General features: G+C 37.2%; 3 protein-coding genes across 4 annotated transcripts; all 3 read right to left on the bottom strand.

The window, feature by feature from the left end:
- Positions 1-1,805: 1,805 nt before the first annotated feature.
- LOC140888666 (uncharacterized) lies at positions 1,806-5,839 on the bottom strand. The gene is made up of 4 exons (XM_073296362.1): positions 5,778-5,839; positions 4,494-4,686; positions 3,462-4,355; positions 1,806-2,603 (listed from the first exon to the last, which is right to left on the bottom strand). The coding sequence occupies exons 1-4, from the start codon at positions 5,837-5,839 to the stop codon at positions 1,806-1,808; spliced, it is 1,947 nt and encodes a 648-aa protein (XP_073152463.1).
- Positions 5,840-7,506: 1,667 nt separating this feature from the next.
- LOC140892018 (uncharacterized) lies at positions 7,507-9,499 on the bottom strand. Its single transcript, XM_073300745.1, has 3 exons — positions 9,045-9,499; positions 8,499-8,673; positions 7,507-8,276 (listed from the first exon to the last, which is right to left on the bottom strand). The coding sequence occupies exons 1-3, from the start codon at positions 9,471-9,473 to the stop codon at positions 7,891-7,893; spliced, it is 990 nt and encodes a 329-aa protein (XP_073156846.1). The 5' UTR covers positions 9,474-9,499; the 3' UTR covers positions 7,507-7,890.
- Positions 9,500-10,336: 837 nt separating this feature from the next.
- On the bottom strand, positions 10,337-23,628 carry LOC140887071 (uncharacterized). 2 transcript variants are annotated; one of them, XM_073294095.1, is made up of 6 exons: positions 23,429-23,624; positions 22,420-23,292; positions 21,819-21,926; positions 11,534-11,598; positions 11,267-11,445; positions 10,337-10,922 (listed from the first exon to the last, which is right to left on the bottom strand). In XM_073294095.1, exons 2-5 carry the CDS (start codon positions 22,513-22,515, stop codon positions 11,298-11,300), a joined length of 417 nt encoding a protein of 138 aa, XP_073150196.1. In that variant the 5' UTR covers positions 22,516-23,292; positions 23,429-23,624; the 3' UTR covers positions 10,337-10,922; positions 11,267-11,297. The 2 variants fall into 2 exon arrangements, with proteins under 2 accessions (XP_073150196.1, XP_073150197.1); XM_073294096.1 differs by lacking the exon at positions 10,337-10,922 and having other exon boundaries at positions 11,293-11,445; positions 11,539-11,598; positions 22,420-23,628.
- Between the last annotated feature and the right edge of the window lie 153 nt (positions 23,629-23,781).

Raw genomic sequence — 23,781 nt, 5'->3', positions numbered from 1 at the left:
TCACCTTTTCGCAAGATTCTCAGATTTGGCCTTAAGGGCAAGTTATCTCCCAGGTTTATCGGTCCGTTTGAGATCTTGGAGAGCATTGGCAATTTGGCTTATCGACTAGCTTTGTCACCGCATCTATCCAGTATTCACAATGTGTTCCACGTATCTCTGTTGCGACGGTATGTGGCGGATGAATCTCATATTCTGCAGCGGTCTGAGGTTCAGGTGAACAAGGATTTGACTTATGTTGAGAAACCTATTCGTATCCTGGATTTTAAGGATAAGATTTTGCGGAACAAAGTCATTCCTCTGGTTTTAGTTCAGTGGCAGCGCCGAGGCACTGAGGAAGCTACTTGGGAGCTTGAGGACAGGATGCGTGAAGACCATCCTGAGTTGTTTTGATTTCATTCTTAAGTTGTATTCAGTTGCAAACTCTGTAAACGTTTGATTTGAATAAAGAATGTTTCTGATTTCTGTATTACATTCAGTACTTAAGATCTGATTTCGAGGACGAAATATCTTAAGTGGGGGAGAATGTAGTAGCCCGTAACCAAAATTAGTAATTAAGGGATTAATCATAATTACTTGAATAGAGTTCGGAAGCTCCAAAGGTAGGTTCGGAAGTTCCGAACAGGATCGGAAGCTCCGATGCAGGATCGGAAGCTCCGATCATATTACGTCAGGCATGACGATTGGCTAGATCGGAAGCTCCGATCACCCCTATCCGAAGTCAACAAGTGATATTTTGACACGTGGCAGATCAGGATCTTCGGAAGCTCCGATAGCAGGATCGGACGTTCCGATCGAGGATCGGAAGTTCCGATCGTTGTCTATAAATAGAGGGCCAAGGCTTCATTTCCAATTGCCAATTCCGAGTATTTCCCTCTCCTTTCTAGTCTATTCAAGTTGTTCTAGCCTTCCTAAGCTTGACCCGGCGGTCGGCGAGGCGTTCGGGAGTCGTAGCAGAGTTGTGCCCAAGTTCTGGAGGCATCGACATCAAAGGGCTAACGACGGACGAAGGTATAGCTTTTGCTTCCTATAAATATTTAGGAGTATGCAATAGCTTAGTTAAGGCTTTTAGAGCACTTTAATGATAGTAGTATCATTTGGCAGTGTAGAGCAGACTATAGGCGTGGACCTAGAGTTGGTAGAGCTTGCACTGTTTTGAGGTACGGAAGTACTGTTCGAGATATCCTGACTGAGTATGCATGTATTATGTGACTGCATGGTTTATATGTCATTGATTTATGTTGCATTCATTTGCATACTGAGCTATCTCCTTCGAGATGTCTGTTAGTAGGGTTTTTCCCTATCCTGTTAGTGGTTGGACTTCCATCGATTTGGGTCCGGCATATCCACTTGTATTATGGTATGGGAGCCACCTCCTGAAGCGACGGCACAGGGCCCGGTCTGTCTCTGTTATCTGATCCTTGACCTCGAGTTTTTAGGGAGTTCACTTTGCATGCATGTATACTCATACTCTCGTACTGAGTGTTTTATGCTCACGTCTCGTACTCTGTGTTTTTGGACACCCTATTCCATGGGGCAGGTTTGCGATTGGACGAGGCAGGTGGATCCAAGAGGGGCTAGTCAGTGGTTGACCAGCTGGAGCTTCGTCTAGGTTTTATTTCTGTTGTTTTGAGGTTGATACAGCTATTCGATTTGGTTGTATATTATTTGGATAAATTACAGATTCCTTTACTTGAGATTGTATAACGTTTATGGTTTCCGCAGTTTTATTCTGATATCTGTTTAATTAAGTTAATTGCATGCCTAAGTTCTGTTAGTAGGTGATCCGGGTAAGGGTCACTACATATTTATTGAGTATGCCATTGTTTAGGAGCTTGTTTTAGCCAATACAATGCTTTAATGAGTCGACACACTTTTCTTTCTTGACCAGGAGCAATGAATCCTTCAGGTTGTGTCATATATATTTCTTCTTCTAACTCACCATTTAAAAAGGCCGTTTTTACATTCATTTGATGAATTTCGAGATTATTTAAAGTAGCAATTGCTATAAGTACTCGAATAGACATTATTCTTGTAACAGGTGAATATGTGTCGAAGAAATCCAACCCCTCTTTTTGTCTAAATCTTTTGGCCACTAACCTTGCTTTGTATTTTTTCACCGTTCCATCAGCTTTGTATTTTCTTTTTAAGATCCATTTGCATCCTAAAGGTTTGCTTCCAGGTGGGAGATCTACTAACTCCCAAGTATGGTTTTGCATGATGGAATCTATTTCGCTTTTTATGGCCTCTTTCCAAAATGGAGCATCAGGACTGGATAACGCTTCACTTAAAGTCCTTGGATCATTTTCTATAGCATAACTAAGAAAATCAGGACCAAAAGTTTTAGCTATCTTAGCTCTCTTACTACGCCTTGGTTCGTCACTTTCATGAGTTTCCTCATTAGTGGATTCATGAACTCTTTTGAAAGAGCTATTTTCTTTTCCTTCTTTATAAGGAAAGACATTCTCAAAAAATGCAGCATTCCTTGATTCAATAATGGTATTTTCATGTATATCAGGAATCACTGACTTGTGCACTAGGAATCTATATGCACTACTGTTGTTTGCATATCCAATGAAGATGCAATCTACAGTCTTAGGTTCAATCTTCACTTATTTTGGCTTTGGTATTTCTACTTTCGCCAAACACCCCCACACTTTCAAGTATTTGTATGAGAGCTTATGTCCTTTCCACAATTCGTAAGGAGTTTCATTCTTCTTTTTATGTGAAATTTTATTAAGAATATGATTTGCCGAAAGTATTGCTTCCCCCCACAAGTTTTGGGATAGTACAGAACTTATTAACATGGCATTCATCATTTTTTTCAGAGTACGGTTTTTTCTTTTCGCAACACCATTAGATTGTGGTGAATAAGGAGCTGTTGTTTGATGAATAATGCCATATTCATTTCAAAATTCTTCAAACGGAGCAACATATTCACCTCCTCTATCACTACGAATTTTATTGATTCGTTTGCCTAATTGATTTTCAACTTCATTCTTATAGGTCTTAAATGCTTCAAGAGCTTCATCTTTGTTTCTTAAAAAAAACACATAACAGAATCTTGTGCAATCATCTATGAATGTAATAAAGTACTTTTTCCCACATCTAGTTTGTACAAACTTTAAATCACAAATATGAGTGTGAATTAGTTCTAGAGGTATTGTACTTCTTTCCACTGTGTGAAAAGGTACTTTAGTTAATTTAGCTTCAACACATACTTCAAATTTGTAGTTTGAATCAATCTTAGCCCTTAGAATAAGATTTAATTTTCCAAGTTTTCTCAAAGTGTTGAAGTTAATATGTCCTAATCTAGTATGACATAAATTAGAACATTCAACCAAGTAATTCAAAGCATTAACTTTATTAATTTCAAGATCACGAAGTACAGTCATTACATTCATCTTGAGCAGTCCCTTTTCTATATATCTTTTTCCTAGGAACTATCCATTTTTCATGATTACAACTTTTCCAGCTTCAAAAACTATTCTAAATCCGGCCTTAACAAGCCTAGAACCGGATACAAGATTCTTCCGTATGTCCGGAACATGAAGGACATCAATAAGAGTAAGCTCTTTTCCCGAAGTCATCTTGATCACCACTTTGCCTAAGCCAATGATCTTAGAAGTCGCATTTTTACCCATATAGAGCTCTCTTCCACTTATAGGAGTATACTTCGAGAATAACTCCTTGTCAGCACAAACATGTCGCGTCGCTCCAGTGTCGATATACCATTCTCTAGGATGATCAACCATGTTAGCCTCGAAGACTACTGCTGACAGATATATCTCAGACAAGTCAATAGGCACAGATTTGTGTTGGACAACATTTTCTCGGTAATGATTGTCCTTCTTTGGTAAGCGACAATCATTGGTCTTGTGGTTCATCTTCCCACAATTCCAAAATGTTCCTTTCCACTTCTTGTTTTTCCCTTGCATCATATCTTTCCCAAACTTCTTCCTTTTATTCATAGCGTTTGGCTCTACCAAGTTTGCCTTTGCTTCCATCGGCATCTTACCAGCTTTGATCTCCGCTTTGCGATTGTCTTCCTTAATTCGCAGTCTGACGATCAAGTCCTCGAACCCCATTTTCTTGCGTTTATGCTTCAAATAATTCTTGAACTCCTTCCATAAAGGTGGCAGTTTCTCGATTAATGCAGCCACTTGGAAGGACTCACTGATCATCATCCCTTCAGTCATTATATCATGGAGGATGATTTGGAACTCTTGCACTTGGCTAATCACCGTCTTGGTATCAACCATCTTGAATTCAAGAAACTTTCCGACTACAAATTTCTTTGTGCCAGCATCCTCGGTCTTATACTTTTTCTCCAAGGATTCCCACAGTTCCTTCACAGTCTTGGTTGCAGAGTATACGATGTACAACGTATTATCCAACCCATTCAGTATATAGTTCCGGCACAAGAAGTCGTTGTGAGATCATGCATCGAAAGCAGACCTTGCTTGTGTGTCAGCATTTGGTGCCGGAACAACAACCACTTCCTTCAAAAACCTCGCCAGATGAAGTGTCATGAGGTAAAAAAACATCTTCTGTTTCCATGTTTTGAAGTCAGTATCGGATAACTTCTCAGGTTTCTCGGCATGTGCATTAAAAGCGGCAGGGGCTGTGACAATCGGTGGTGGCGGCGTAACAGGGGGCGGTGGTGGGGTGTAACAGAGGGCGGCGTGACTTTGGCAGAAGGATCAGTAGCCATCATACGAAATTTGTCTTAAACTTGTTATTAACTTTTTCAGCATGCACGCAGCAAGAACAAAATATAGCGAGCCGAGAGTATAACTCTCTATCTTTAAGACAAATTTGCTCGCATAGGTGCTTACGGGTTGATCAAACTGTCTCCCAAGATAGAACGCTATCTACCAACTTCGATTAGTAGCACTACAAAATCGAAGCACTACGAACACTTTAAAGTGTTTTAGAAACTCAGACAGAAGTCAGAACGAGTATGCAAGAAGAAGAAAAGAATGAAATGAGCGAGTCTGAATGAATGCAGATGGGGTCTATTTATAGACGCTGGAAGGCTGCCTCGGACAGTCGCACCGCTTTGATGCATGCATGGCCGAAAAGTTGCAATGGTTGGGACCGAAAGGACGCACTCTTTCAGCCGAAAAGATGCACTGGTTCGGGCTAAAGAGTTGCATACTTTCATCTGAAAAGATGCACACTGAATTCATTCCGGAAACAAAATAACAAAAATTTTATATTCATGTCAAAGCCAGCCAGTCCAGCCCACGCCCAAAAATTTTATATTCATGTGGCTAATGGTTCGAACCTAGCCTAGACTAGGTCCGCTCCCCTTAACAAACATGGGTATCCCTTGGGGCCCCAACCCCTTGTCTCATCTTAGGCATTATATAGTAGTGTCCTTTTCCACATTTTACCAATGTGGGACTATGAGTATTAATCTCATTCACAACCCACAACAACCAACTATTATTTTTTCCAACAAATTTCAGCAAAAATCTTTCTATTTTCTGGCTTGCTTTGATGCTCTTATTGGCATCGGATCTGTATTCTTTTCTTTAACATTGAACAAGCTGTGTTTGAGGATATTAATTTAATTAGGGTTTGAAATTTGAATATTTGAGAACATTTACTTTATTAGGGTCTAATTCTTCTAGCTACAGTTACTACTCGATCACATGTATAATTAATTTTGTTACATATATATATATATATATATATATATGTGTGTGTGTGTGTGTATAGAGTTTTGATCACATGGGCAACCACTATGGGCAACTACGTGAGCAACAACTTACGTGGCACCTTGTACATCCAAGGAGTGATTGTCACGTAAGCTGTTGCTCACATAGTTGCTCATGTTGGTTACTCATGTGATCAAACCTCTATATATATATATGAGATCTATGCAGATTTTCATAAATTTTATGATGCCTGTGTATACCAAAATTTGAATAGACTCAACTCGGTCGAGGAATTAAGTAATCAATTCAAGTGTATGTGAAATTGTGTTAAGTTTCATGATAAATTAAGAAACTTGCCTTTTTCTTAAAACACATATATGGCTAGCCATGGTTTGATCTTGAGGATTTTTATTTGAGACGTGTGTATTAAATGATAAATTAATCTATATGTCATCAATTCTCTTTCGGCAAAATAGTAATGATAATAATAGAATTATATGTTTATATTAGATGGTTTATTTTTTACTTTAGTTCAATTAATTTCTTTAAATTCAAATCATGCAACAATATCCTTCGAAATAATCCGATGTACAAATTAAAGTGGGGTGCAAATGTTGATTAGAATTGAAGTGAGCATGACATGTATGGTGTGATTTGTGTCCTCTGTCGATAACATTGATTTGGTAAAATGTACATGTAATGATTAAATGGCTCCGAGTGTGTACTTTTTGGCTAACTTTGCGTAATCCAAAATATATATATTTTTCAAAACCTGAAATTTTTCATGATTATGAGATTCAGGTGAACCATGCGAGTATTCATAATTTCATGCAGGGATAATAGCCAAAATAGTCCTATAAGTTTGCTTGTTTTGTGATTTGATCTTGTAAGTATTCAATTTTGGATTTTGATCTTTTAAGTTTAGTTATGTTTTGGTTTTTAATCATTTTTTCATTTAAGCAATGTTTTTATAAACGGATCGATGATCAAACACTCTAACTTAAAAAAACAATCCAACTGGTTGATCCATTTTAATCGAACGATCGGATCAAAAAACCATTTATATAATATAATATAATTAATAATATATTTTAAATTATAAAAATCTAAAAAATTATATAAATAGAAAAAATATATATTTATCGTAGTTTAAACTAAATTACTATATAAATATATTCAAAATATTAGTTATAGTTATATATTTTTAAAAAATAAATAAATTAATTAAAAAACTTTAATATTAATAAAAAATATATTTAATGAAGAAAAATTTCAAATAATCATGTATATATAATAATATATTAAATTAAGTTTTTAAAATAAGAAAACAAATTTTTTTAAAAAAAAATCAAAAAATCAGTTTTTCGATTTTTGGCTGGTTATGTCGGTTCAACCGTTAAAACGATTTTTGAGAGTGTTTTGAATCAGATCAGTGACCGGTTCCGGGTCGAACCGGTTAAACCGATCGGTACAGTCCAGTTTTGAAAACACGGCATTTAAGTGTTGATGCCACAACATACATAATCATCATTTCTCAATGTCACATGAGTATTTTTAGTTGTCACGTCAGCATTTTTTATGGCACGTGAAAACTCTATGAAAAAAGGACTAAAAACCAATTATAACTTAATTTATAGAACCAAAACCCAAAATTAAATACTTATAAGACCAAAATACAAAATGAACAAACTTACAGGACTATTTTGACTATATTTCCATTAAAAAACACATTAGGAGAGTGGGGGTGTTGAACATGTATCCAGAAGCAAATTTAAGGCGACAGAGGCGTGAAATGGAGAGGGTTGTCGCCTGATGACATTACTCAATTCATTCTACGGAAACATATTATTGAGAAGCATTCTCTAATCTCTACAAACACAACAAAATAAAAACCCAACATTACAAAAGTTTTGTTGGTTTTCTCCTACACGGCTACACCCATGTTTCTAACTTCTACAAACAAATGAAATATGGGATGAGCAAACTACCAGAAGCAGCGAAAAATGGGACATACCATGTAAAACAATACGTCTTGGGTCCACCTACGAAGTCAGCTTCTGCTTATTTTTCTTCAGATGCAGCAATGCTATAACTTATAATACACAGTTTACACAATTATAAACTGCTATGTTCATCAACTATATCACTCCAAAGAACAAGTATAACATGAAATGAGAGCGCTTATTGTCATGTAATTAACTTATCAAAGTTGAAAAGAGACAAAAAACTAATGATTCCTTGAGAGCCAAAGAAACACAGTAGCTGATGAGATTTGAACTCTAAGATCAGCAACATCAACATCGTGTCCACCTTCAACCATACCCCATTTATCAACCTGTAAATCTTCCTCCAGCCGAATCAACTCAATAGCCTGCTCAATGCTCAACCGACCATGAAAAATTCCAATTGCAATGGTCAATGAATGTGCAGATGCAGCAAGTGCATCAATTGCAGCCAGTTCAGAGTTATCAGTCTTTTGAAGAAGGTTTTCAATGGCATTAACAAGACCCTCCTCTTGCTTGCCACCAAAAAAACTGGTGTATGTAACAGGCTTAAAGCCAAATTCCAACTCCAACCATCTAAGTAAAGGATCTAGTTTTTCCACTTGACGATCTGCAATTAACATGTATAAATTGGTAATAAATACATACTAGATGAAACCCCAAATGCAGAAAAAAAGGCTTTCTTCACTCATGAATTTTCCTTAATCACAGGTTTGCAATCCACGTATATTCATCACACATATAAGCAATGATAGGCTTTACATGTTAGTACTGATTTTTCAGTCTTTTAAAAAATGACCAGCTGACAGTGTATTCGCAGAAGTGTGACTACCTAGGAGATCACTCGTTAACGGATTATCTCCAGGAGCCCGACAGAAAACTAGATCTTGATGGAATTTCTTCATCAAATTTTCAATAATCTTTGGCCGAGTGAGTGGTACTCTTTCCAATGCAGTACATGTAAGTTTCATCAGAGGCATTGTAAAGGGTCTGATTCCATCTGCCAGCTACAAATTGTAAAAATTTCATCATTTGGTCCACTCGGCTCTTAAAACACAACTTCAATTTAGTTCAACGTAGCTAAAAACTGCAAGGCACAAAAGAATTAAGATACAGGATAGCTAGTCACACAAAAAGCACTAACAAAAACATATGTTTGCATCAATTCAAACTGAAATTGAGCGGATAGAAAAATAAATAATAGAAATCGCAGGAAAAACCCAATCAACAGAATTGAATGATTTCATAAAAATGCAAATGACCGAACAGAGGGAGAAAATGGAGCTACTGCACATGTTATCATAACCCGTCAATGAGGAAGCTTATAACACATAAACACATTACACGGTATCGACTAAAAACACTATTAAGGGGGAACCTGACACTCCCATTCAACGGCAATGGCTTTGGCGAGAGCTAAAGTAGGGCATTTCAGAGGTCTCTTTGACGGGGATTTGAGTGTCCTGTAGTCTAGCATTACGGTCCATCCGTTGCCATCGTCAGCTTCTCTGGTGGTCACTTCTTTGTAGAATCGTTTGCCCACTATCGAACCAGTCATGAATGATATGGGCATCGTCACGGATGAGGATGATTTAGAAGAAGTCGCTTTAGGGGAGCTTTTGAGGAAAATGTGGTCATTGTTATCCGTAGCTGCGGCGGATTTCGGGTCTTCAGAATTAAAGGTGAAGGATGAGGACGGTTCAGGATCTCCGGCCGCAACGGCGACGCCGCTGAGACGGCGGATGGTGGAGATCGGAACCCTGAGGACGGCGGGATTTAGGGTTTTCCTGATCACCGCTGACGCCATTTGTATCAAGGAAGAGGTCGGATGGGAAGTTGTGAACTATGCTCGTCTGAATAATGGGTAGTGAAGGATCCGACCCGAGCCCAAATTTCTAAGACCCAACTTCATAGTTCCAGGCCCGTAATCCAAAAGGGCCGGTCGTACGTATTTCAAAATAATAATAATAATAATAATAAAGTCGGCTCCTTGTAATTTGGCCTTGAATTGTATTGAATTTTAAAAGTCTCTAATTTGTTAAAATTAAGTTTTTTTTTACAATGTTAAAATTACGTTTTATTTTTATAACTTTGCGTTTGTAGTTTTTCAATCCTAAATAACTGGAATGATTATATGATATCGATAAATGCTCATATATCACTGAAAAATGCTAATAAAAATATCAAAAGATAAATGCTCACATATCACTAGAAATTGATATTAAAAATATCGAAAAATTAATGATGTGTCAAAAATAAAACTAAAAACCAACCTAAAACAAAGTTAACTAAAATATAATTTTGATAAGTTTTAGAGGAATCAAATAAATATGATGACTTAAGAGTATTCAATTGATTGTTTAAAACTAATCTTTACAAGTCATTTTTAAATTAAAAACTATATTAAATCGAGTGAATATCAAAACCATAATTATGAGCTACTACTACTACTGTCAATTGGGTGATTATTGACTCCACAGGCATCTTGGCCGTTCATTGCCCGGGCCCACATACAAATTGTGTGGAGCCCGGGCTCATGAACGATGGATGCTGCCAAGTAAAATTCATCCGGTGCAGCATAGAATGAACCCGGTCAATTGAGCTGCTGCTGCTACATATCTTTGTAAGTAAATCAGCTATGGATATAATAATTATAATAAAGTTGTCATTTTTTAGCGATTGATAGGGAAAAACTCAAAAAAAAAGTATTGTGTCAAAAAGAAAAATATGCAACAATAAATTCGATTCTAGTAGAATATATTGATCTGGAGAGAAAAAAACATTTAAAAAAAAAAAAGAAGAAGTTAAAGACCATTTGTTGCTGGTGACAAAAAATGTTAGCTTTTTATCTGTGAAGTGGCATTTAGAATTGGAATTACAATTCCCCTGCAAGTATAGTTAAATAGAAGAACATCAATGTCTTTGAAGCAACACTATTGTTGTAATAGTTTGGACACCTCGGCTCAATACTGCCACTGGACAGAGAAATAACATACATGAACATGCTCAATCCGACCCCAACTGCAGGAATATTTACCGACATCCCTTCCAAGTTCACCGACAAGATAGGCAGCCCCATGTTTCGTCCATCTTACAAATCCTAAACGGTCAAGGAAGCTAAAAAGATCAGATTGTATGACTGTTGAAGCCTGATGTAACGCTCAGGGACTATGCCTCTGGTTTTGGACTATTTGATGTGGCAAACGAGCCATCACTAATCTGACATTAACATAACCCACCAGTATTTTGGCACTTTCTGCAAAATTAGATGTTGCAATAAAGATTTTAGAGCACAGCAGTTCTTGACTTATCATGCAGTAACTTTTTGAGGTTAAATTGAGATTTGCGACCACCAAAAAAAAAGGGGTTAAAAGATTGGCAAAATGCCAAAATGTAATGCATGTAACATCTATCACGTTAGACATGTAATATATTATAAACATCTCTATAGCTCTATTTCTTAGATGATCAGTGCTTAAACATAAGTCATTGGTTTTGGTTTTAATGCTATTGTATTACCATTTACTTGTAGCATATAAATAGGAAAGAAGAAAATCTAACTCTATACGTGACAAAGCAAGTGGATGTTCATCTTCATACCAGCACACAGCTCTACTTGAAGAAGACAAAATCACTTCTTCCGCGGTGGATCCCGGCTAAGTCCATGCCTTTTTAGAGTTCTTATGTAATTTCTCATGAGAGCGAACTTACAGCTACCGAGATGATACAAGTAATCCCATGTAAAAATGCCCGTTTTATGCAGGTCATCAAAGACTAATCTGCATCGATTGAAATAGGGTAAAGTCATGATTACGTCAACAGAGAATGTTTCCAGAACTTGATCCATGATTTATGGCACTATTATACCTCACCCCATAGTTTCCAACAGGTTCTGCTGACATGATTCCCACGTGACGCCTTCCAGATATAACCTGATTCAAGTCAAGTTTACATCGTAACTTTGAAACAACAAAGCGGCAAAGAGTGAGAAGGTCAAATTCAAACAAGCCATCATTCCTTGAAAATGGAATATCTCCACGAGAAGTAAACATTATTGAATGATGACAAAATTAGTACTTCCCATCTCAATAATCTCTGAAAGGAATTTTATTCCTTGAATATTTCGGCCCTAATTAATTGGAAATTATAAGATTTAGCTTTCTAGACAAGTTAGGATATTTGGTAAATATTGTGTGTATATTTTTGAATATGTTACTGATATATTTGCCAAAATTTAAATTAGATCTTGATAAAGTGATTATTTGACATAATATAATTCGATATTATCAAGATATGATTTACAATATTTGATAGAGTTTATTTCCTACTAAAACTTTGTTACTTATTCTTGTAGAACTCTATCTAAGGAAATCTTCAAAGCTTGGATGATTATCTATAAAAAAAAGATTTCCACGCACAAGAAAAGGGACGCTTCAGACGATAATTCTCTGCGCAAAGACTGAAGAATTCCATTGAAGAATCTGAAGAATTGTGAAGCAAGGTTTGCAACCTTTGTTGTTGCTTGTCCCCGTGTCGCCGTTCGTGTTGAAAACATCATAGACAACACTGTGGGAATAGTGATGTTCGAAGATCTTTACTGTCTCTTCTATTTAGGCTACGGGAGTTGCATCCAATTTCTTTTATACCTTGTCGTATTTTAGGATGCAAGTTTGATTTCTCAACGTGTTGAAGAATTTAGAATTTAATGACTTTTCGTAAAATCACTAGGATTATTTTGTAAGACTGTTCTTACGTTTACTAGGATATTTAGCCCTAAGGCACCCGCACGAGTTTTTATACTCGTGCAAAAGTTATTACTTAAGTTTTATTTACGCTTTAAATTTTCGCTGCACTGTGTTGTCTTTGGTGTTACGACACGAAGTACAACACTGCCCTATTTTACATAACAACCACGTACACCGTTTATTTTCACGTGGCATCAGAGCCACCACTTGACTTTACTAAATGTGTTCCTGGTTTGTGTTACAGGTTAGTTATGGACACTTCGTACACAAGTGCAATTCGTCCACCTATTTTGGATGGAACGAATTACGGCCCTTGGAAATTGAAGATGAGCATGTATATTCAATCCATTGAGTCCAGGGCTTGGCAACGTGTTCTTGATGGCTGGACACCACCTATGAGAGATGATGATGTTCCAGGACCAAAGCCAAGATCACAATGGACAGTCGAAGAGAATACTGCGGCTATTTATAATGCTAAAGCTCTTAATGCTATGTTCACTTCAGTTGATATGAACATGCTTAATTTAATTGGTACTTGTATTTGTGCTAGGGATGCTTGGGAGAAACTACAAACTCACTGTGAAGGCTCGTCAAGTGTCAAGAAGACAAGGATGCGTCTCATAACTTCAAAATTTGAAAAATTGAGAATGGAGGAATCAGAGACCATCATGGAATATAATGGAAGATTGAAGAGTCTTGCAAATGAAGCATCTATTCTTGGCGATCCTATTTCGAATGAGAGACTTGTATCCAAAGTGCTTCGTTCGCTTCCCAAAAGATTTCACACCAAGGTTTGTGCTATAGATGAATCCAAAGATACATCTATAATGGGTTTGGATGAGTTAATTAGTTCTCTTCGCACCTATGAGATGGAGTTGGAAGCTGAAGATGACTCGAAAGGTAAGTCTATTGCTTTTCAAGTATCTAATAATGTTTACAATGATTTTGCTGAAGTTCAACAGGAAGTAAAGGATTCTGATCTTGAGGAAAATTCTATTGCCTTAATCTCGAAGAAATTTACTGATTATCTCAAGGTAATGAAAGAAAAGAAGGATGTGAAAAGTGCACAATCCTCAAATTTTCCTAGACTGCCTACTTCAGAGAAGCCTCAAAAACCTGCTGCTACTCGAGGACCTCGTCAAAGGTATGATAGTAAGGTTCAGTCCTCAAGCAAAAATTTTGATAATGTTCAATGCAGGAAATGTAAGGGATATGGCCACTATGCTTATGAATGCGCAAATCGCCTTCGGAAAGGTATGAATGTTTCTCTGAGTGATGATGATTCTGAAGAAGAACAAGAAAAGTTTGAACAGGCTGATCTAATATCTTTTACTGCTTTACTGGAGAGTAAGAAAAATTTTCAGATCAATCCTCTCGGTGTTGGCTCCGGTGTTGCCACACCTAGACGCAACACTGTTCAAAAATCTGTTTGTTTTGTTGCTTCTAACCTTGATAATTTCAGTAATCATGAAGAACAGGTAGATGATCCTTATACTCTGGAAGGTATTCGAAAACTCTATGAAGAGTTGTACTGTGATTGGAACAACAGAAATCAGTTGAACACAACTCTTACAAAAGAGAATACTGAATTGAAAGCTGTTATGGCTAGATTGGAAATTCTCTTGAGTAAGAAAGATCTCGAATTAGGGTTGCTGAATTCTGAACTTGAAAGAGCAAAAACAACACTTGATAAATTTAATTCCAGTTCGAGCAAACTTGATTCCATTTTGACTATGGGTAAGAATGATAAGTTTGGACTTGGTTTTAAAGAAAGTGTTTTTGAAACTGGTGAATCTTCCAAAACACCAGTGTTTGTGAAGGAAGGTAATGATTTCTTGAACCATCCTTTAACTGCCTTGAAAGGTAAGAAACTCATTGTTGAGAAAAATATTTCTGTCCCAAAGCCGAAACAATGGAAACGTCCTTTTGTGTGTCATTATTGTCTCAAACCTGGCCATATCAGGCTTTTTTGTCGAAAGTTGAAGAATGACTATGTTTTGTGGGAATCTAAGCAAGTGTTGTCCCCCGTGTTGCACAACACTAAGAGCAACACTGGCAAAAAGAGACCCACTGTGAAGAAAGTTTGGGTTCAAATGCCTGATGTCAGATGTTTTGTTATTTATACTTCTTTGAAAGCTAATACTGCAGGTAATTGGTATTTTGATAGTGGAAGTTCACGACACATGACAGGTTTGAAAGATCACCTCACTGACTACATTGAACAGAATGGTGGTAGAGTGACCTATGGAAGAGGTGCAAAAGGAAGGATTGTTGGCAAAGGAACACTCAATGTGGAAGGGTTTCCAAAGCTTCACAACGTCTTACATGTTGAAGGACTTAATGCAAATTTAATTTCAATTAGTCAACTGTGTGATGATGATTTGCATGTGAAGTTTGATAAAAATATTTGTGAAGTTTTTGATAATGCTAATCGTTGTGTTATCACAGGTACACGATCAGTGGATAACTGCTACCAACTAGGTGAAGAATTGGCATGTAGACACTCAAAGATTGATGAGTTTAGTCTATGGCACCAAAAACTTGGACATGTGAATTTCAAGACCCTAAAGTATTTGAGTAAGTTTGAAGCTGTCAGAGGTCTTCCAAATCTAAAGACTGGTGTTCCATATGTTTGTGGTGCATGCCAAAAAAGTAAGCAAACCCGTGTTGCGCATCCCGTGTTACAACACTGTGGGACAACACGGTGTCTTGAACTTTTGCACATGGATTTGATGGGTCCTATGGAAGTCGAAAGTTATGGAGGTAAAAAGTATTTTTTGGTATGTGTTGATGATTTTTCACGTTTTACATGGGTAAGGTTTCTTAGAGAAAAATCAGATACTTTTGATGTGTTTAAGAAGTTGTTTACCAAGATTACTAACCTACATACTTTGACTGTAGCAAGAATCAGAACTGATCATGGAAAGGAATTTGAGAACTCATCTTTTTTTTCTTTGTGTGATAAGAAGGGCATCTCACAGGAGTTCTCAGCCCCAAAAACTCCTCAATAGAATGAAATTGCCGAAAGGAAGAATAGAACGTTGTAGGAGATGGCTAGGGTGATGATGAGCTCAAAAAATATCTCCAAGAGATTTTGGGCAGAAGCATTGAACACAGCGTGCCATATTTCCAATCGTGTTTATTTGAGAAGTGGTTTTTCAATGACTTCCTATGAGATTCTCATGGGAAAGAGACCAAATCTTAACTATTTTCACATTTTTGGCTGTGTGTTATGTTTTGAATGATAGAAATCACCTAGCAAAATTTGATTCCAAGAGTGATAAGTGTTTGTTCCTTGGTTATTCTACTAATAGTCGTGCATATAGGATGTATAACCTTAGGACCAGAACAATGATGGAATCCATTAATGTTGTTTTTGATGATGGTGCAGATCTCAAAGGAAAAACTGTTGAAGATGATGTTGAAGGCTTGCTGGAAATTCCTCCCGAAGAACACAGTGTTGTCTCAGATGTTACAACACCAAACACAACACTGGTTCCTTCAGAAGTTCATGAGGAAAATTCCCAAAATAATGAGGAAGCTGAAATGATTACTGAAAAGAACCTTCCAAGCAAGATACAGAAGAATCTTCATCACAGATTATTGGAGATGTGCATGGAACAAGGCAAACTCGAGGTAAGGACAAAGTTGACTACCGCAAGATGGTTGGTTTAGTATGCATGAGTTCCGTGTACTCTCAGGTAATGCATTCCTGTTTTGTCTCCAATATTGAACCCAAGAATGTCAATGATGCTTTGAATGATGAATTTTGGGTAAATGCCATGCATGAAGAACTTGAACAATTTGTCCGAAATGATGTTTGGTTTTTGGTTCCACCACCTGATCATGGTAATGTTGTTGGTACAAAATGGATTTTCAAAAATAAAACCGATGAATCAGGAAACATCATTAGGAACAAAGCAAGGTTGGTTGCTCAAGGGTATACGCAGGTTGAGGGGGTTGATTTTGATGAGACCTTCGCTCCTGTTGCCCGCATTGAGTCAGTCCGACTATTGCTAGCTATTGCATGTCATATGGGTATAAAACTTTATCAAATGGATGTGAAGAGTGCGTTTTTTAATGGTATTTTGAATGAGGAAGTGTATGTGAAGCAACCCAAAGGCTTTGAGGATCCACATCACTTGGATCATGTTACAAGTTGAAGAAAGCACTCTATGGTTTGAAGCAAGCTCCACGAGCATGGTATGGTAGGTTGACCGAGTATTTACTCGAAATTGGCTTCAAACGAGGTGAAGTTGACAAGACCCTTTTTATTCAAAAGGCCAAAGGTGAAATTCTTATTTGTCAAGTATATGTGGATGACATTATCTTTGGTGCGTCTTCTCAAAAGCATGTTGATAATTTTGTTGAATGCATGTCTTCTACTTTCGAGATGAGCATGGTAGGAGAGTTAACTTTTTTCCTTGGATTGCAAGTTAAGCAAACAAATGAAGGAATTTTTCTTTGTCAAAGTAAGTATGCAAAGAACTTGGTGAAAATTTTTTGCAAAGAGAATGTTAAGAACATGAAAACTCCTATGGGCTCGAGTGAAAAATTAGAAAAAGACAGTGTTGCGGCTTGTGTTGACAACACCATGTATCGCAGCATGATAGGGAGTCTTTTGTATTTGACTGCTAGTCGTCCTGATATCATGTTCAGTGTGTGTTTATGTGCTAGATACCAATCTGATCCAATCTGATCCAAAGGTAACCCATTTAAAAGCTGTCATGAGAATTTTGAAATATGTTTCGGGTACATTGGACTTGGGATTGTGGTATACAAGGGAAACCAACACTAACCTTGTAGGGTTTAGTGATGCCGATTGGGCTGGTGATGTGAATGATAGAAAGAGCACTACGGGTGGGTGTTTTTACCTTGGCAATAATTTGGTCTCATTGTATAGTCGTAAGCAAAATTGTGTGTCACTTTCGACTGCTGAATCTGAATATGTGGCAGCCGGAAGTTGTTCACAACTTCTTTGGATGAACCAAATGATTGAAGACTATGGTTTTAAGAGTGAACCCCTCATTGTTTATTGTGATAATTCGAGTGCTATTGATATATCAAAAATCCAGTTCAACACTCACGCACAAAACACATTGACATTCGTCATCACTTTATTCGAGATTTGGTAGAAAACGGTATGATTCAAATGGAGTTTGTTGGAACCAATAACCAATTGGCAGACATCTTTACTAAAGCATTAGATCATGAGAGATTTTCAACTCTTCGAAGGTCTCTCAGCATGTGTGCATTATAATCTCTTGCATGTTTTGTCTTCAGTGTTACAACACTACCGACAACACTCTTGTTTTTCTTGTCATGCATTTTTAAGGTTTTTAGACATTCTGCACTCATTCTGTTTTGTGTGGTGTTTAAATCTTTGTTTCGTTGATTCAATCAATGCCAAGTTTTTCTGCAAACTGTTATTGAAACACACTGGCCCTTGCAAAATAGACTCTGACTAAACCACTAAGTAGTTGAGGGATGTACGTGTATTCCATGTTCTTGTTCCATGTGAAAGGTGGTTTCGCATATTCAGTGTCATAATTTTTTATGAAGTTTGTTGACCAATGTCATAAATACGAACTTTATCAAAATTGGAAGAAAATGGAAAAAGCTACCTAATTGAGTCCAATGAAGACTGTTCGATTAGTGTGAAAGCTACCACTTCTGAAATTTTCTTTATCAAGGGTAATCAAGTGTGTATGTCTCAAATGCTTTTTGAAAAACTATGGTGTTGGAGTTGATGTTGGCAACACGAGAGGCAACACTACACTCGTCAACATATTGTTTTGCTTGTGATTGCATTTTTATTACACTCTGTTTAGGCATAAAATAGGTCATGCATATGCATTTTTTGCTCATAAGGTTCTGTTTATGGTAAGGTTCTACATAGACGAATTTTTGATGATTTACCCTATTTACTAAAAATTGAATTTTCGTGATTGATTTTTGGTTCAGTGGAGTTAGGCTGATGTGGAGGTAATTCTGGAATATTTGGATTGAAATATTTATCTCAGATTATTGCCTTAATTATGGGATTTTATCTCTTTAATCTCGGTTTTTAATTTTCGTCCGTTAGGAAAGTTACCGTTGTAATTGGAGAGAAATCAGGGATCAGGGTAATTATGGGTTTGTTAGGATTTTGTTACCGTTTGAGATAAGGATTCTATAAATATGTTTTTTTTTATAATAATCGGGCATTATCATCTTCTCGAAATCCTTTGTTCCAGATTGAGTTTTTTTTTTGCAAACCCTAACCTTCTCTTACCCTCAAATTGCTTTTCAATGGCAGGCTTTGATCCACAAGACATCCGAAGTGAGATGGGTCAAAAAAACCCGATGTTGCTGCTGGTGTTACAACACCGGAAATCCCATCCACGGTGTCCTCTCTGCCGATCGTTCCAGTTCCCATGGAACCTGTCCCTCTCGCTATTCTCATGCCTGGAGAACCAGGGAACGTAATTGATGTAGAGAATCTTCCTGATTTCTCTGTTTTGAATAAGGTTAATCCTCCTCCACCGATGGCACGCCGATCTAAAAGGCAGGCAGGTTACAACCCTGACTTTACTCAGTCCAAGCGTTTTTACAAGGGTCCCCGCATATCCATGGCTGAAGAAGATCGCAGCTCGGGCGACGATTCTGATGATGCCAATTTTGAATTTGTGGCGAGGAAGAAACCCTCTAGTTCTGCTGCTGCCTCTGCCTCCGCTCCGATAGTGGAATCCGCTTCTGATAGCGAGGATTCAAACTCTTCTGATCATGTCCCTTCTAAGTACATTTCAGCGGCTACTGTCCCTCAAGAAAGTGTTGATTCTGATGAGGATGCCACCTTGGCTCAAATCCTGGAGAGCCTCAAGCAAGGAAATGGGTCCTTTTCTGTCCCTCCCTCTGCTCATCTCTCCGATGATGAGCCTGATGCTGAGATGATGGAGGAGTTTGCACAAGGCAAAGCTCAACAAGATTTTGTCTCTTCCTCCTCTGCCAATTCGGTTGCTGACTCTTCTGATAAGAGTACTGATATTGGAGAAAAAGAACACTCTGAGGATGTTTCCAGCATGGATGCTGATGAAGACCCTCTAGACCAAGAGGATGTTTCTGCTGCTGCTGATGTCAGTGTTGCTGTTGGTGTCGTCAACATTACGAACAACACTGTTGATGAGGACTATGACATGGATGCTGCTCATTCCCTCATGTTTTACTCTGGTGATGCTGCTACAACTTGGCCTCTCCTTGCTCACAGAGGTCTACTGGAAGAGAGGAACATTGATGTTCGCTCCTACGATAGGTACAATCTCATTGACTTTTTGAAGCTTCGACAGCTATATTCTACTGTTGTTGCTGTAATACCCTACTGTAAGAGGGTGATTCTGGAATTCTACGCCAACTTGACTGCAAGCATTGAAGATCCAGAATCTGCAAAGTATGGATTGGTGTACCTTAGGGGTAGGCTGTTCGAGTTCACTCCAGCTGTTATCAACTCTTTTTATTCCACCCCAGACGTTGATGAAGGCAATCCTCCAGAAATCAACGAAGTGATTTCTGTTCTCACTGGTGGTATGGTCAAAAAATTCTCTGACCATTTTTCTGCAGCCAAGCTCACCTCCTTTTATTCTGTGCTGCATAAGATAGCTGTCAGAAATTGGACTCCTTCTTCCAATTCAACAGTTATCACCAGACCGCAGGCGGTCATATTATATGCCATTGGGACCGGGAGTCATTTTAATTTTGGGAAGATGGGATTCAAGACTGTGCTCCAATTTGCTGATAGAGGACTCAAATCTACAAAGCTCCCTTATCCCTCTTTGATCTACGGCATATTGGAATCTCAGGCTTTCATCCGCAATATTACAGAAGATCTCACTGATCAACATGAGGTTTTAAAGTTAGCAGCTGGTCTTCTAAAGGGCAATCGTGTTCTGGATTTACCCTGGACTGCAACTCCAATTCCTGCTGCTGACATTGCTGGTGTTGCCCCCGATGTTGCCAACACGGGAGACAACACTGAAAAAACATTGCCTACTCCTACCTCCCTGGAATTCACCACTGCCACTATTCAGCTGCTGATGACTCGTGCTGAGGAAAAGATTGCTCAAGCTCAGGCAGATATTGCCTTCTATAGCACAGTCTTGGCTGATTGTCGGAGACATCTTGGCATTTCTGGCCAAAAAGGGGGAGATAGTGCACAAGCCGAAGCTGGTCCATCTGGGACTAAAGATGATGAGGAGGAAGCTACTGATCCAGAGGGATCCGATAGTGATCAAATTTAGAATTTGCTTCTTCTCTCATCTTTACTTATGTGTTAATTTTGATTTCAATATAAGTGTTTTTGGTTGTTCTAGTTATGTGCCTCAATTGTTCTCACATGCTTAAACTAGACTAACGTCTTCCACCCCACTTGTGCTCTGATATCTGAATTATAGAATCCCATGTGTTATTGTTTATGTCACACTTGTGCAATGTGTAGTCCAGAAAGCAAAAAGGGGAGATTGAAAGGAATTTTATTCCTTGAATATTTCGGCCCTAATTAATTGGAAATTATAAGATTTTGCTTTCTAAACAAGTTAGGATATTTGGTAAATATTGTGTGTATATTTTCGAATATGTTAATGATATATTTGCCAAAATTTAAATTAGATCTTGATAATGTGATTATTTGACATAATATAATTCGATATTATCAAGATATGATTTACAATATTTGATAGAGTTTATTTCCTACTAAAACTTTGTTACCTATTCTTGTAGGACTGTATCTAAGAAAATCTTCAAAGCTTGGATGATTATCTATAAAAAAAATTTCCACGCACAAGAAAAGGGAGGCTTCAGACGATAAGACTGAAGAATTCCATTGAAGAATCTGAAGAATTCTAAAGCAAGGTTTGCAACCTTTGTTGTTGCTTGTCCCCATGTCGCCGTTCGTGTTGAAGACATCATAGACAACACTGTGGGAATAGTGTTGTTCGAAGATCTTTACTGTCTCTTCTATTTAGGCTACGAGAGTTGCATCCAATTTCTTTTATACCTTGTCGTATTTTAGGATGCAAGTTTGATTTCTCAACGTGTTGAGGAATTTAGAATTTAATGACTTTTCGTAAAATCACTAGGATTATTTTGTAAGACTGTTCTTACGTTTACTAGTGATATTTAGCCCTAAGGCACCCGCACGAGTTTTTATACTCGTGCAAAAGTTATTACTTAAGTTTTATTTACGCTTTAAATTTTCACTGCACTATGTTGTCTTTGTTGTTACGACACGAAGTACAACACTGCCCTATTTTACATAACAACCACGTACACCGTTTATTTTCAATCTCATCTTTAAAAGTTCTTAGTTCATGAACTCGATACATTGTAGTAGATTAATCTAATTATGAAGAATAACATTCATCAAGTTTCAGTACCTTTTCATCCCCGATTGTTCTGATCTTACTGTCAACCGCCGGGCTATATATTCTCAAATACTCAGCTGACAAGATATATGAACTGCCATTGTTATATTCCACCATTACCTGATACAAGGTCCACAACTAACTGAAATTTAACTATGTAATGAACACATATAAGAGACACTGCGAACGCAAAAAAGTTTTTAACTTTTTTTAAACAGCACGTAGCACGAACCATTTGTTGAGATGATCACCAAATATAGATTAATTATGTCAAAAACTGGATCAACGTCAAGGTAATCAATCAAGGTCCTAATGCTCCTATTATTCCATTTCATTGTTTCCATTCCTTTTTTCCACCATCCAATTAGAGTTTCTCATCCAATTTATCAGTTTTACCCTATTGCCTTTTTTTTTGGACCATTTCTTCACGAATAAATGAGAAAATAACAGCACCAACACCTCCGTTCTCCTCGATCTAACCAATTTCTCAGTTATGTGCAATAATATGTACCATGAAATAATCAAATCCTCAAAAGTGAAAAAATAAAAAAAATTAATAATAAAAAAATAAAAATGAAGTAATAACAGATGCAATCAGCGCTATTGAACTTACAGTTTTCGGGGCGTGAAGAGAGAATTTGGTGAGGCGCGGCAAAGATTCCGCAACAGCGTTTAGGCTTCGAATTCCACCCTGCATGATCCTCTTCATTGTTCTTGATCTGCCTCCTTCCAGTCCAATCTTCTTTCTTTGTTCAAGCTTCCCTCGAATTACAAGGCAATGGAGTGATAGGGCTGGTTAACAATTAGATTTGGGCTTAAAAGGAATTCTTGTTCTGTAGCCCAATCCAATCTGGCTTCAATCTATTTGTGCATTTAATTATTTAATTAATTATTATTTATTTACTTTTATTTGTTCAGAAATTAAATTAGCAGTAGAATTTATTCTTCCATCTAGCTGCAATTGCAAATTACATATAATGAAAGAATCTCTTATAGAACCTGCTAATATAATTGATCATGTATTAAATGGATATTTTGCAACTACGTAAAAATAAAAACATTATTTATCTTGATATAATCAATGTTTTAAAAAACGCTAGGTGGTAGCCGATAGGTGGGCGGCGACCCACGCCTAGCGCCTAGACGGTATTTAGACGGTATTTTTTTTAACCTAACTAACAAATACATTAAGATATTTATGAGTTTTACTATAAAATAAAATATAATTTTTTTATGTCTTTTTTAGTTTTTGTATGAAATAATAATAATAATAATAATAATAATAATAATAATAAATATCAAGTCTTCATAAATCATAACATGATATTTAAACATTTTTTAACATATTTCCAAAATATATTAAATAGTAAATAGATATCAACTATAAACTATGAAAAATCTATCTCAAACAAAATAAAATAAAAAAAAACAAGAACATGATGAATTGCACCAACCTTTGAAGCCCTGGCCCCTAAAAAGAACAAATCTGAAATTTGAGAAAAAAATATATATAACAATTTAACGTTAGAACATAATCACGTACAACTTTTCAATGTTAGAATTAAATCACCATATAATTTGAAATGCTAGAATTAAATTGTGATTCACAACCCATAACTCACTTGGAAGATTTGAAGCCGTGACTGGCGGGGCGAAGGCGGCGGCGGCATGAAACAAGCTGCGACAGTGGCGGCGCCTAACAACAAGAAGTTTGATGATGGAAGACTTGTGTAAGCTGGGTTTCCCCTTTTCTCTGTTTCTCCTTTTTTTCCTTTCTTTCCGTTTCTATCATTTTAATTTTTTTAAAAAAAATTATAGTCGATTGGCAGACGACACCTCTAACAATAGAATGAGGCGATGGACGATGCTTCGATGTGTCTAAAAAAATTATAGTCGATTGGCAGAAGATGTCTCTAACAATAGAATGAGGCGGTGGACGACGCTTAGACGTGTCTAAACGACACTGAAGATAAAA

The sequence above is a fragment of the Henckelia pumila genome, chromosome 3 (assembly GCF_033568475.1).
Source record: "Henckelia pumila isolate YLH828 chromosome 3, ASM3356847v2, whole genome shotgun sequence".
NCBI classification, from domain to species: domain Eukaryota; kingdom Viridiplantae; phylum Streptophyta; class Magnoliopsida; order Lamiales; family Gesneriaceae; genus Henckelia; species Henckelia pumila.
This window is presented reverse-complemented; position numbering and strand designations above follow the sequence as displayed.